General features: G+C 41.2%; 4 protein-coding genes across 4 annotated transcripts; 2 read left to right on the forward strand and 2 right to left on the reverse strand.

The window, feature by feature from the left end:
* Positions 1-5: 5 nt before the first annotated feature.
* On the reverse strand, positions 6-2,168 carry LOC110862554 (U1 small nuclear ribonucleoprotein A). Its single transcript, XM_022111762.2, has 6 exons — positions 1,941-2,168; positions 1,517-1,689; positions 1,326-1,445; positions 1,113-1,161; positions 944-1,046; positions 6-462 (listed from the first exon to the last, which is right to left on the reverse strand). The coding sequence occupies exons 1-6, from the start codon at positions 2,044-2,046 to the stop codon at positions 303-305; spliced, it is 711 nt and encodes a 236-aa protein (XP_021967454.1). The 5' UTR covers positions 2,047-2,168; the 3' UTR covers positions 6-302.
* Positions 2,169-2,196: 28 nt separating this feature from the next.
* Positions 2,197-5,580, forward strand: LOC110862556 (vacuolar protein sorting-associated protein 26B-like). The gene is made up of 7 exons (XM_022111765.2): positions 2,197-2,731; positions 2,806-2,949; positions 3,019-3,366; positions 3,456-3,612; positions 3,859-4,019; positions 4,118-4,341; positions 4,475-5,580. The coding sequence occupies exons 1-7, from the start codon at positions 2,729-2,731 to the stop codon at positions 4,944-4,946; spliced, it is 1,509 nt and encodes a 502-aa protein (XP_021967457.1). The 5' UTR covers positions 2,197-2,728; the 3' UTR covers positions 4,947-5,580.
* On the reverse strand, positions 5,420-8,100 carry LOC110862555 (CWF19-like protein 1). Its single transcript, XM_022111763.2, has 5 exons — positions 7,704-8,100; positions 7,003-7,530; positions 6,563-6,858; positions 6,135-6,395; positions 5,420-6,064 (listed from the first exon to the last, which is right to left on the reverse strand). The coding sequence occupies exons 1-5, from the start codon at positions 7,969-7,971 to the stop codon at positions 5,762-5,764; spliced, it is 1,656 nt and encodes a 551-aa protein (XP_021967455.1). The 5' UTR covers positions 7,972-8,100; the 3' UTR covers positions 5,420-5,761.
* Positions 8,101-8,188: 88 nt separating this feature from the next.
* On the forward strand, positions 8,189-12,305 carry LOC110862563 (tyrosine-protein kinase transmembrane receptor Ror). The gene is made up of 10 exons (XM_022111775.2): positions 8,189-8,396; positions 8,667-8,958; positions 9,026-9,150; positions 9,219-9,787; positions 9,859-10,537; positions 10,655-10,783; positions 10,842-10,944; positions 11,011-11,112; positions 11,194-11,484; positions 11,779-12,305. The coding sequence occupies exons 2-10, from the start codon at positions 8,827-8,829 to the stop codon at positions 12,103-12,105; spliced, it is 2,457 nt and encodes an 818-aa protein (XP_021967467.1). The 5' UTR covers positions 8,189-8,396; positions 8,667-8,826; the 3' UTR covers positions 12,106-12,305.
* The last annotated feature ends 389 nt before the right edge of the window (positions 12,306-12,694 follow it).

The following is a 12,694-nucleotide window of genomic DNA, read 5'->3' on the forward strand; positions in this document are numbered from 1 at the left end:
AAATATATTATGATAACGACACGACATACTTATATCACGGCAGATCTGGACTGGATGGAGCTTGTCCAGTCTGGTAGTGACATTTTCGTTCACTTTATTGTTAAAACCAAACACAAGGTGAATTAGTGAATTGAATTTACAATTTTATGGAGGAGGACAAAAAGAAGATAAGAGCCGTGCAATGCTCCATGACTCTTCTACTTTTATGAAGGATACTTATCTAGTAATAAGTTTGAATATAAAAGAATCTTATCGTAACAATAATAGTGTGTTGATCATGATTCATGATAAGGGAAGGGTGATTATTTCTTAGCGAAAGAGATCCGCATCGCGCTCGTGGGGGTGAGTTTAAATCCATTGAGGGCATCTTTCGCTGTGGTGGCTTGCATGTCGGTTTCAAATTCGACAAAAGCAATGTCATGCCGGCCAGGGACGAGGCGTACTTCCTTGAAACCGGGAAATCTAGAGAGAAATAGAGAATAGTTAATAATAATTAATTGGTGAGGATATCGCATCGTGCCATCGCATCGCCATTTGACTATTATGTTGGGAAAATGTGGCGTTTTAATCTCATTTAGTCAAAATTGGGTTAGATTTCTTTTGCAATTGATATGATTGTACGATTGTAGTATCGGCACAAAAATACAAACAAGAAATTTCCAAGAATTAGGTCTTTCTTCGTAAAAATAACTAAAAATGGGAATTATTGGAAAATGTTATTTATGGGTGCACAAAACCCAGCCAACGGAACTAGGGAATATAATTTGCCTTTTTTGGTCAGAAATTTGCTCAAAATCTAATTTTTTTAAAAGTAAGTTAGCTTATAGTTAAAAGATATATATATATATATCATCTTTGAAACATTCTGCGCATCATGGTCATGAGTCACGCCAGTGACAAAGAAAAGAGAAGAAATAATTTGGCTAGTAGTTTGAGGACGTACTGGGTGAAGAGCATTTGCAACATGACCTCGTTGGTCTCCTCGGGAAGATTGGTAAGGAAGAGGATTTGATTCGGAGGCTGTTCTCCAATTGGTCCATAAGCGGCTGAAAAATAATTGTTAAGTATTAATTGATATGTAAATTATTGTAATGAATGCATGAAAATCATACCACCAGGACCAGCTCCACCATATGGTCCTCCCAAAGTGGCTGCAGCTTTCTAAAAGTTTGTAAAAAATTGATTAACAATCACATTGACTTTGTTAAAGTCTGCGTTAACAATATCAGTAAATTCACTATCAAAATGAATTGCTGATTGGTATAAATGACTACAGTACTTTACAGATGAATAAAATTTCATAATTAAAATAAAATTCTAAATACTTTGGCTGCATCTTTTGATTTCTTCTTTTTCTTTTCCTCCTTGGATCTCTTGGGCCGCTCGCTGAACGTTCCTTTCATCTTCGCAATGACATCCGAGTCTTGTTTCGCATATGAAATGCGCTATAAGAATACAAATAAATAATGAGTGATATTTATTTACATAACAATTAGTCATTTATTTTGTCGCATACCATTGGCTTATCATAAAATGGGAATCCTTGCATCGACCTCATCGCATTGGTGGCGGAGGTGATCTCCTTAAAAATAACCCAGGCTTGACCCCGCATCCTCAACGTTTTCAACGCTACGATGTCGACGATGTTGCCAAACTGGGAAAAGATGGCGTAGAGGGACTTTTTCAGTTCTGGGGGGATCGAACAATAAAATATTTAATTAGTAAATTACAAGCGAATTAAATCAGCAATTAATTAGCGACAGTAAAAAATCAGCCCTCATTTTGTCACTCTGGACTTATAAATGAGGGGGCCGTCAATTCGTCACGGTCTCTTCTCCCAAAGGGAAAAAGACTGAGAGAGCAAGGACTTGAATCATCACGTTAATTAAGTAAACAATTAACTTTAATTGTACATTAACATTAATTACAGTAAAACTCACCCTCCTTCTTAACTTTCTCGTTGAGATTGTTAATATAGATGGTGTGATTGGGGCGAATGTCCATTCCCCCATTTTCCCCAACTTGTTGAATAGCAAATTCTGCCATTAAATTAAATTAAACTAAGTATTAATTAAAGTTAAATTTAAATAGTTAAATTAAATTTGACACTTTTTCGCAACTCTCTGACCGACCGGTAAAGAGTTGTGTAGCGTTGTGTGGATTTGAACTTGGCGCGGCTCAGTATGCCCCGAAAAATGGGAGTTTACTGCTGGACATTTAACGAGACCGACTCCTCCACACAATTAACTTTAACAACTCACTCGGGTCGATCCACTTTTTTAATTAACGTCATTATTTTTTAACTGTAGTTGGTAGTAAGTAGGGAAGCCATAAAGATATACGGACACGGACGGTTACAGTTGGATGGGAGTTATTATGGTATGATTTTGTGAATTGCAAATCCAACAAGTTAAAAAACGACCAGTTGTTGATTTATTAAACTGTGATTAAGTCTTAACGAACGTGGTGAATTATTAATTAAACGTCTGGTGGAGAAGTTCTGTCAAAAAGTTAATCATTCATATAATTTTGGTAATCCGCTTATGTTAAGAAAAAGAGCGAGACTTACATACTGTTCACAGTTGGTGATTTGGTCTCGGTGTACGTGATTATCTCGGCTGAGGACAGAAAAGAACATTAACTGGAATCCAAATAGTTTCTTAAACTCTGGTCACAGTCATCTTTGTTGAGTACTGCTTTAAGAAAATCCGGATAATAAGGATACAAAATGGTAAAAATATTTAAGGAAATTAAAATTCGTAGGGGGAAAAGTCCAATATTTGTGAAATTTTTGCTTGTTTGCAGAACTTTTTCGGGTTTGGTCCCTCTGCCGAGGTTGAAATTGTCCTGGATGGCCAGGAAAGTCGGAAAACGGCCGAAATCAAGACAGAAGATGGTAAAAAGGAGCGACACGCATTATACTATGATGGCGAAACTGTTGCGGGGAAGGTATTACGCCGCGTAATCAATAAAGGTTAAAGGTCTCGTGCAATAAATGTTATCTGTTCTATTTACCAGGTCAATATTCAACTAAAAAAGCCCGGATCCCGCCTCGACCATTACGGCATCAAGGTCGAACTTATCGGTCAGGTCGAACTTTATTATGATCGCGGAAACCATCACGACTTCCTCAACCTGGTGAAAGAACTGGCTCGTCCGGGTGACCTTTTTCAACACACCAGTTACAACTTTGAGTTTGTAAATGTTGAAAAACCATATGAATCTTATACCGGATCAAATGTCAAGTTGCGGTACTTTCTCCGGGTCACGATCGTCCGGAGGTTGTCGGACATTGTGAAGGAACGCGACCTCATCGTCCACACTTTGTCGGCCTACCCAGAAATGAATTCTAGTATAAAAATGGAGGTTGGTTAATTTTAGTTATTATGTTGTAGTTAATATGTAGTTGTACAATTAATTGGGCGGTTGATTATTGATTTTTTTGTTTTGTTTAGGTCGGAATTGAGGATTGTTTGCACATTGAATTTGAATATAATAAGAGCAAGTATCACTTGAAAGATGTCATCGTGGGGAAGATTTATTTCCTCCTGGTTCGCATAAAGATCAAACATATGGAAATTGCGATTATCAAGAGGGAGACAACAGGGACAGGTGAGTATAGATTAGCTACAAAATATTTGACAGTATAAATTGTGCAACTTTTATAAACATGTGTTTAAAACTTTTACAAAATTTATTTGGCATCATGTGATTCTTAAGTTTGGCAAAACGTAACACATTTAGCGAATAATTTGCAATCTCTCAATCGTGTCAAAAATGAATGAACGGAATGTATCTAATTTCCCTTTTCGCAAAGTACTTACCTACTGAAATCAATTGTGGCTAATTTTTTTCCAGGGCCGAATACGTTCAACGAGAACGAGACAATAGCCAAATACGAAATCATGGACGGGGCGCCAGTGCGCGGTGAAAGCATTCCCATCCGCGTCTTCCTTGCCGGTTACGACCTCACCCCAACCATGAAAGATATCAACAAGAAGTTCTCCGTCAGATATTACGTGAGCTACACCAACCTCAAACTTGATTTAATTTTGCGTAGTTGATAGTTCGTCTTTAAGTCCTATAGTTTTAATGATTTGCGAATTTCTTTCTGCAGCTGAACCTGGTGCTGGTAGACGAGGAGGACCGTCGCTACTTTAAGCAGCAAGAAATCGTGCTATGGCGCAAGGGTGAAAAGACCCGGAAACCATTCCAAGCCTCCCTCCAACAGCAGTACAAGCAAATGCAGAACCCCAACGTGCAGTTTACCTCGTCAGACTCGTCCCTCAAAAGTGCCGCCGCCGTGGGGGCCGGGAAGGACCACACTAATCACAAGACCAGGTGATTTTTCTTTAACGCATTTAAATATTTGCCTGCAAATCCACAAACCAAGAGCTAAATTTGTGTCGACATTTTTTAAACGTTTTTAGTAAATATGAAACGACAAATTATATTTTCTATTTTCCTTTTTCAGTGCCCGTTCCCCCCTTGAAGACAGCTCTTCGTCCGAGCAGCCCACTCCAGATAAGGAATTCCGCTCCGTGATCAATAGTGCCGACGTGAACAGTCCGGTGACCTCTCCGCTGAGTGAGGAGGGTCCACCTGTCCCGCCCCCTCCTACCGACCAAACCCCACCACCACATGCCAATGAGAAGAATGACAGTAACGCCGACGACGTAGAGACGGCAGATAACGGCCCAACCATGAACAATTCGTCACCCTCGCCCGACCAAAAAGTAGTTGATGTTGACGAAAATCAAGAACCCAAGACTGTGACAGATCAGGGAGTCGAAGTTGAAGATGTGGAAACGCCGCCGCCACCAACAAATTCGACACCAACCCCACCCACCGCGACGGCGGCGGGAACTAAGAGTAGTAAGAAGAGTAACAAGAATCGTAATAAATCTAAATCGTCGCCAGTACCCGTCGCGGAGGCGGCGGACTAGCTAACACTGGAATTTACAGTTACAATTTAGTTAGTGAAAAGTGATGAAAGTATATAATGAGGCAATTCACGCGGACTTTTGCATTGTTTGTGTAACCGAGTAAACTATCTAGATTACAGACGGCTCTTGATGTTGTAAAGGTTTGTAAATAATTTTACAAAACTTTCACAGTTGAGATTCTCAACTTGAGAAACACCTGCATGAATTGCCTCATTATAACTTAAATAATATGCAAACTTGTTTTTGTTTGTTTTGTTATGAAATGAAGCAAAAATCGTGTCAAAAATGGGCACCGTATGTATCCTGAAATAATGACATTATATGATTCACAGACACACAGATAGGGTAATTTAATTACTAACAATAAGTTAATTAAATATTAATTGATGAGTTGGTTGGCTTTATACTATTTCACTGTGTTGATTACTGCTTTATTATGGAGGAGAAAAAACAGCCTCGATAAACAACAATCAACAAACTGCAAGATATTTAATAACTGAGAAGAAATGTTGCAAAATTAAGTACATGTAGTTAAAGTTAATAATTATGCAAAATGAAAACTATCAGCAATTTATTATATTATAAAACATATTCTATGAAGAAGATAAATAAACCGAGAAGCAAAAATAGGAAATATCCGTGATTAAATTTCATAGAAATTTTTAACTAAATTTATAAAAAATCTAGGTGATTAAAAATTGGGAATAATTTTTAGACGCATAAATTAACCGACTCTGGACAATTGGATTTAAAATTTGTGCTAATTAGTGAAAGAACTTGTAATTGCAAATTTATAATTCTAGGATTTCCTTCGACTATGAGAGGGTAAAGTCGAAAGGTTTAAACGCATTCCGTACGGCCTGGGTGAGGCTGGTCTCCTCTTCTTTGGAAACTTTACACTCCTTCCAGTCGACACGGTCGGGACAATCTAGGAGTGGCGTGGAGGCGGCCAATTCGCGTCCAAACTGCAGAGGAAATGTTTGGCGGATGGCAGCAAAAAGTTTGGAACGGTCGGGAAGTTCAAGGAGGAAATATGGGAAGCCGGGACGCGTCATTTGAAAGAGTTCCGCGTTGGGGGGAAATTCTTGCATTTCGATACCTTCCGATTCAGCGTAGTCCTGGAAAAAGAGAGAAAGAGTTGGCATATTTTTTTAACTTTAGAAATATTGAATAGGTTGAACAACTGACGAGACATGTGATTTTGAGTCCGCTGGTCTTCTCCTTGGGAATGGGAACAACTTGTACTTGGAGATGAGGTGATTTGAAATTCCGCTCAAAAATGAGGACCGCCTTCCCAATAGAGTCGAAGTACGTCTTCAAGCTGTCCTTGAACTTATCGATCTCCTCCAGAACCTCGGGCGGACAATCAAGGAGCGATTGGTAATGACCAATCGGGAGAATCAGGACGTGATCAGGCGTCAGCCCACCCTTAGCCAAAGTCACGTACGCCTAGAATAAAAAAAATAATTTCTCAAATTAAAGACAATTGGGCTATTCTAATTTTTTTTATAATTTTAACATTTTATTGATTTTTGAAGATGGGGGATCAGCATGTTTAAAAAAATTGACCAGACTTTAAAATTTTTATTATATATATATATATATAATTTTTGTACCGATTCTCCAATGCTGACGACGAGATGTTTCTCCACTTGGGGGCTGGCAAGGCAAAACCAGCAGGAGGGGGGAGGCCTGGTATGCTGCCGCTTCCCATTAGGGGGACCACCCTCTCCGCAGTGACCTTGACCTTGGTTAAATGGTCGCTTGTTGCCGCGACCACCTCGACCACCACGTCCCCGTCCACCGCGCTCTCCTGTGTAGGATGTGTCGTAGAAAAATTGGGACGAGGCGGCAGTCCTAACGCCGCCGGAAGTAGGACTACTCGTGGCACTGCCGTGTTGATGACTAGAACCTGCCAAACGGGTTGGAATTATTTTCTACTTTTACAACATAACAATAAAGAAAATTCGTATAATCAGTCCACAAACAAAAATACACGATTTTTTGTTATTTGTGGACTAAAATACACAAACTGAATTTCGCCAGAAAAACTTACGATCCTTGCCCCCATACGGGTTTGTGGTGATGGCGACAGGTTCCTGGAGTAACTCTTCTCTCTTCATCTCCTTCATTGGAGTAACATTGAAGGCGTAAATCCACTTTCGCTTCTTCTCATTGCCCACACGAGCTAGGGAAATGAATCTCGAGCAGTGGATAGCCGCCTCGGCTAGAACTTGGTGATTTCGGTACGGCACGCGTTCATAATTCAGGTTCTCGCCCCCTGCGGCAAAATGGTAGCGCGGCTTGATAGCCTGCGCCAACACGGCGACAAGGGAGGACTGAGATTGTGGCTTTTCTTCTGGTTTCGTCGGCGCTCCAGTATCCACGCCGGCAGGCCACGCATACGTCAAAAGGATGTCCACACCACGAAAGTTGGACTCGTTTTCTAACCGGACGCGGAGGCTTTTAACGTCCTCGTAATTAAACTGCGTCGCAGGACGGGTTGAGGCCGGACCGTCGTGTTGAGTTCCGGAAAGGTACGCAATTCTTAGACCCGAGGCCTCATTATACACGCCACATCGACCTAAGTTGAAGCAAATTAGAATTAATAACTCGAGGATTAATAACTCTATGAAATTTATAAGAGATCATGTCGACACAGTTTATCAGATCATGCACGACGGTAATTTGTCTGTGACTATCGATGAAATACATCTGTCGACAAGTGACCTACTTCATATTTGGTTTTATTCTCACCCAAATATGTGATGGTTTCCGACACATCGCACCCATTAAGGTCATGATACAGGGGGAGCTGGTTGGTCGAGCAAGGTCCCAATATCAGGGTCTGTATGGGGGCCGGTGGAGGTGGTTCTGACTCTGGCGTGGCGTCCGGGGCGAAAAAGTTGCCCGTAACGAGGAGCAGATGGAACGGACCGGCTTTTTTATTTACGCTAGAAACTCGGTCAAACAACGTTTTAAACTTTCCGTCAACATCACCGCAAACGAGCACCTTCAACGACATGATGATAATTTAATTGAGATTAGTTAATCGTAATTATTCTAGTGCGCAAAAATCGTGAAACGGCGGTGGAATCACAGAGAGCGGACTTTAGTTTAGATGCACACGTTGTTTTTTGTGGAAACGAGGAAAACGATGATGAATCAAATCAGATGAATGTCGATTCGCTGCTGTTTTTATAACCCTTTCGGTTTCTGTTTTGCTCGTCTTTGAGAATCGAAACTGAAAGGGAGCCGACTGTTTCCGAGAGAAAGTTCCCCTTCTGAAGAACCCTGCCCAAGAAATATTTAGAAAGACAACATCAACATTTGATGTTTTAGTTAGATTTTGTACCGTTTTTATACACAGATTAAACTAAACAGTTATAATTATAATTAGTTTAGTTTATAGTTCAGACGTGCAGTGAATCCTGGATTTTAAACGGCGAGGTAATAAATGCACGAAATGTTGAAATTTTAAATGTTAATGTATTAAATTAATCTCTTGAAGAGAAAGGAAGAGGTTGAAAACCTGAAAATCCTGCTCAATTTTTAAGAAAACAAAATTTTTAGGTAGATTTTGGTTCGATTAGTAAAGTAATTAAAGGATTTACCATTAGTTTACTTGAACATATTTATGGACGACGACGACGTGGTCGACGTCGACGAGTTATAAATATTAAAATTCATATTTCTGAAAGAATTCTTATTTATTTTCAGGCTTGATCAGAATTAATCTTGCCAGAACACAGAAGAGACTCTTCAAGAGAGTCGGTGGTTGTGACTTATCAACAATTTTAACAATGAAACGACTTAATTGAATCTGCTGTCCAAATTCTTCAAAGCGAGTTTTAAATCAAGACTGAAATTCTAAATCAAAATGACTGCTGGAGCTGAAATAAAAGGCCACGAGGGTCAGAGTCAAGGTCAACATGATGTTCACCGCGCTTTAAACGACATCCCGGCCAAAGCGAACCTCCAGCCGCCGCACGATGGCGAAGGGCAATGCCAAGTATGCAAAGTTCCCCAGTTAATTTGAAGAGATGATTTATAAGTCTTAATTAATTATAATTAACTAGGTCTACCGGGGGACCGTGTGCAAATCCTTCATTGGAAAGCGGACCGTGTACGTCCACTCAGAAGAAGCGCAGCTCATTATCGAATCTAAACTGCGAGAAGCTCTCCCGGTCATTCAACACTCACCGTGAGTCGGTTTTGCAACCTGGTCAAACTTTTAAAGTCTTACTAAAAGTCATGCCTTCCTTATTCCAGCGACATTGCTGAGCGGTGTTCCGAATTCGCTATCCCGTCCCTCTGCTACTCCGCCTTTCCCCTCTGTCCCGAGGTGGCAGGTCAAAATCCTGAGGAAAACGTCAACTTTGTCTCGCCGCGCCGCCTCTGTCGCGAAGAATGTGAACTTCTCGAGCACGACTTGTGTCGCCAAGAATACGCCCTGGCGAAACGGCACCCCCTCATTGGACAACAACTCCCCATCCCAGAGTGCTCCGAGTTACCCCCTCTCGGTTCTAAAGAGTCGGCGACATGCATTCGCCTAGGTTTACCGTACCTCACCCCAATTCTGGAGGAACATCCCTGTTACAAGGAGACTGGTGAAGGGTATCGAGGCAAGGTGGCGGAAACTGCGGCGGGAGAACCTTGTCGACCTTGGAGTCATCAACTGGAATATTCGTCGTCATCATTTCCAGAGTTGATGGGGGGACATAACTACTGTCGAAATCCGGGCGGGATGCAGCCAAATCCCTGGTGTTATACGGACTCACAACAAGGAAACTTTCGGAGGGAAGCATGCAAACTGGATAAGTGTGGGTTATTTGGATATGGTAAGTGTATTAGGAGGATTGGTTAATTTATATAGTGTTACAAGTTCCATTAATTATGTGTCTCTCTATAGAGAACCAATTTTGGATGACGGTTTCCGCCGGTCTGGCCGGTTCCGTCGTTTTCTTCCTCATCCTCATCTGCTGTTGTTGCTGTACTAGAAGCTCTCGTAACAGTGGGGGTGGAGGATCTTCCAAGAAATCAAAGAAATCTTCCCGGTCGTCCACAAAGTCGGTCGGAGGTTCCACGTTGGGAGGAAGGAATGGATCTTTACAAGAATTGGAGATGAATTCACTCCTCCGAGGGGGAAAAAATAACCCGAAAGCACCCGAAGTTCCGCTACAACATCTTCAATTTTTCCAAGAATTGGGAGAAGGGGCGTTTGGCAAGGTGTACAAGGGCGAAGCCATCCTTCCCGGAGAATCTGGGCGGGCACAACCCGTTGCCATCAAGGCGTTAAAGGCCAGCGCAACACCAAAGACGAAAACAGATTTTTTCCGAGAGGCCGACCTTATGGCTGAGTTACGCCATGCGAACATTGTCTGTTTGTTGGGTGTTGTGACCAAGTCGGAGCCTCATTGCATGTTGTTTGAGTATATGAGCCAAGGGGATTTGCATGAGTTTTTGATGACTCATTCGCCCAGAGCGGAAGCCACCTCCGATTTTGTACTTGAACCGAATGAAATGTTATACATTGCGACGCAAATTGCAGCAGGGATGGAGTATTTGGGTGGGCATCATTATGTGCATAGGTAGGTGAATTTTTGATACATTTTTCCCAGCATTACCTTATCTTCACCTTGCTGGATATTTTTGTTTGTGAATTTTTTACCTCGTTGTGACCTTTATTTTTGTTTGTGGACTTTTAGAGATCTCGCCGCCCGAAATGCCCTGGTAGGAGAAGGCCTGACCGTAAAAATATCCGACTTTGGACTGTCTAGAGACATTTACTCGTCCGATTACTATCGGGTCCAATCCAAATCGCTACTTCCAGTTCGGTGAGATGAAATCTGATTACATTATAGTTAATCAAGTGTTTGAAATTTAATTATTCAGATGGATGCCACCCGAATCAATTTTATACGGAAAGTTTACCACCGAGTCGGATGTGTGGAGTTTTGGCGTTGTACTTTGGGAAATTTATTCCTTCGGCTTACAGGTAATGTGATGGTTTGTTAGTCAACTAATTAAGATTTGATATTGACTAACTGGTAATTTTTTGCAGCCGTATTATGGCTACGCGAACCAGGAGGTTATAGAAATGATTAGATCACGACAACTCCTTCCCTGCCCTGACCTCTGTCCCCCAAGGATGTACGCGCTCATGGTGAGCTCACTCTTACAAAATTTAAACTTACGTGAATTTCTGAAATCTGGAAGTGCTAATTATCTCTCGGTCTTTATGAAGGTCGAGTGCTGGGCAGAGATGCCACAGCGTCGCCCCCACTTTGAGGAACTCCACGGACGACTTCGGCAGTGGCTGATGCCTCTCTTGCAACAACACCAGGCCAACTTTTCCCAACACGTGCACCACCACCAGATGCAGGGACAAGGTCAGAATGGGGGTCACCAAGGGTGTCAATATCCACCAAGGACACCGCAAGCGCAGCATCAGCAACACCATATTCAACAAGGACATAGTCCCCAGCATTGCGGAAATGGTTACCCCCAACAGATCCAACATCAGCAGCAACAATATGTAAGTTGTAAATGAGTTATTGCAAGAATTGTCAAAGTGCACCGTAAAACTGATTGGGATATAAACGAATTCGATGTGGAAGCATTGGACAAAATTTTCGAATGTTAGGATAATATAAAGATAAATTAAGTTGCACTGATTTGTAAAAGAATTCACACTTTGCAAAGTGCAATTTAAAAATCTGTGAAATACTATTGTAATTTTTTCAATCTCAACAGAATTCGTTAATTCGGCAAAATTCAGCAACTTTTGATATATCTATGTTACACTAATGAACTTTATTATCATATATAGCAGCAGCAACAACAACAGGGAACACCCGTGATTCACTGCCCCATAAACTGTGGTGGAGGTCACCACGCTCACTCGGGCGACGGCATGGCGTTGGGTGGACGATTTTCTCCCCAACAACAGCAGCAGCTCAGCCACGCTCAGCAACAGCAGCAACACCTCGTCCTCCAACAGTTGCAACAACATCATGCTCACAACAACGGAGGGCAACCAATCCCCAATGGGGTTGGCGTTTACCCCCAACAGTACCAGCAACAACAATGCTACCCTCCCCCAGGTCATTCATCGCCATATAAGGGACTCGGCGACGGGAAAATGACCAACATTTAAGTTAAATTTTAACTAGTAATTACTCATTAATTAAGAAAACCAAAGATGTTCATTTTTAAAAGACTGAAGAATTCCAAGAATTTTTGTAAATTTGTACATTTCTATATTATGCAGCTTTATTATGCAGCTTTGACTAATGAATTTGAATTGTAGATTTAAATGTAGGGTAATAAAATTAAGGTGTAAAGTTAAAACGTCAACTCTCTCACAATTATTTATTTTTTTAAAGTTTTGAGAGTTTTTCACCACTCCCAACTTTCAAATTGCCATTGTCTTCATTATGACCCTGACCAAGAAATTAGTGCAGCAATTTTCGCTGTATTGGCGCCTTTGAGGGGGTGTGGCGGGCGTAAATGAGCTCATGAAGTAAAACCCTCCTTCATTTTTTGCACACTCATACACTACTACAACATATCCAAAGGACATCAAAATCTGGCGTTGACCACCCCTGACATCCTATACTCCTCAGTTAGTTGATAATTCATAAATACATATATGTGTATAGGTCATAAGGTAAATTGTAACTTGAGACTTATAGCAAAATAATGCATGCAAAGAGAGCCATAGTAAAACGAAAATAAATCCATTT

This window comes from Folsomia candida, unplaced genomic scaffold (genome assembly GCF_002217175.1).
Source record: "Folsomia candida strain VU population unplaced genomic scaffold, ASM221717v1 Fcan01_Sc061, whole genome shotgun sequence".
NCBI lineage: Eukaryota > Metazoa > Arthropoda > Collembola > Entomobryomorpha > Isotomidae > Folsomia > Folsomia candida.

Bases quoted from the DNA above. Each gene is read 5' to 3' on its own strand.
- LOC110862554 (XM_022111762.2), bottom strand. From the start codon at position 2,046: ATGGCAGAATTTGCTATTCAACAAGTTGGGGAAAATGGGGGAATGGAC. The intron at 1,162-1,325 runs GTATTTAGAATT...ACAAACTTTTAG, and splicing joins AATCAAAAGATGCAGCCAAA to AAAGCTGCAGCCACTTTGGG. The intron at 463-943 runs GTACGTCCTCAA...ATTTCTCTCTAG, and splicing joins TTGCAAATGCTCTTCACCCA to ATTTCCCGGTTTCAAGGAAG.
- LOC110862556 (XM_022111765.2), top strand. The intron at 3,367-3,455 runs GTTGGTTAATTT...TGTTTTGTTTAG, and splicing joins ATTCTAGTATAAAAATGGAG to GTCGGAATTGAGGATTGTTT. The intron at 4,342-4,474 runs GTGATTTTTCTT...TTCCTTTTTCAG, and splicing joins CACACTAATCACAAGACCAG to TGCCCGTTCCCCCCTTGAAG.
- LOC110862555 (XM_022111763.2), bottom strand. From the start codon at position 7,971: ATGTCGTTGAAGGTGCTCGTTTGCGGTGATGTTGACGGAAAGTTTAAA. The intron at 7,531-7,703 runs GTGAGAATAAAA...GCTTCAACTTAG, and splicing joins GGAAACCATCACATATTTGG to GTCGATGTGGCGTGTATAAT. The intron at 6,396-6,562 runs GTACAAAAATTA...TTTTTATTCTAG, and splicing joins TCGTCAGCATTGGAGAATCG to GCGTACGTGACTTTGGCTAA.
- LOC110862563 (XM_022111775.2), top strand. From the start codon at position 8,827: ATGACTGCTGGAGCTGAAATAAAAGGCCACGAGGGTCAGAGTCAAGGT. The intron at 8,959-9,025 runs GTATGCAAAGTT...ATAATTAACTAG, and splicing joins ATGGCGAAGGGCAATGCCAA to GTCTACCGGGGGACCGTGTG. The intron at 11,485-11,778 runs GTAAGTTGTAAA...TATCATATATAG, and splicing joins AACATCAGCAGCAACAATAT to CAGCAGCAACAACAACAGGG.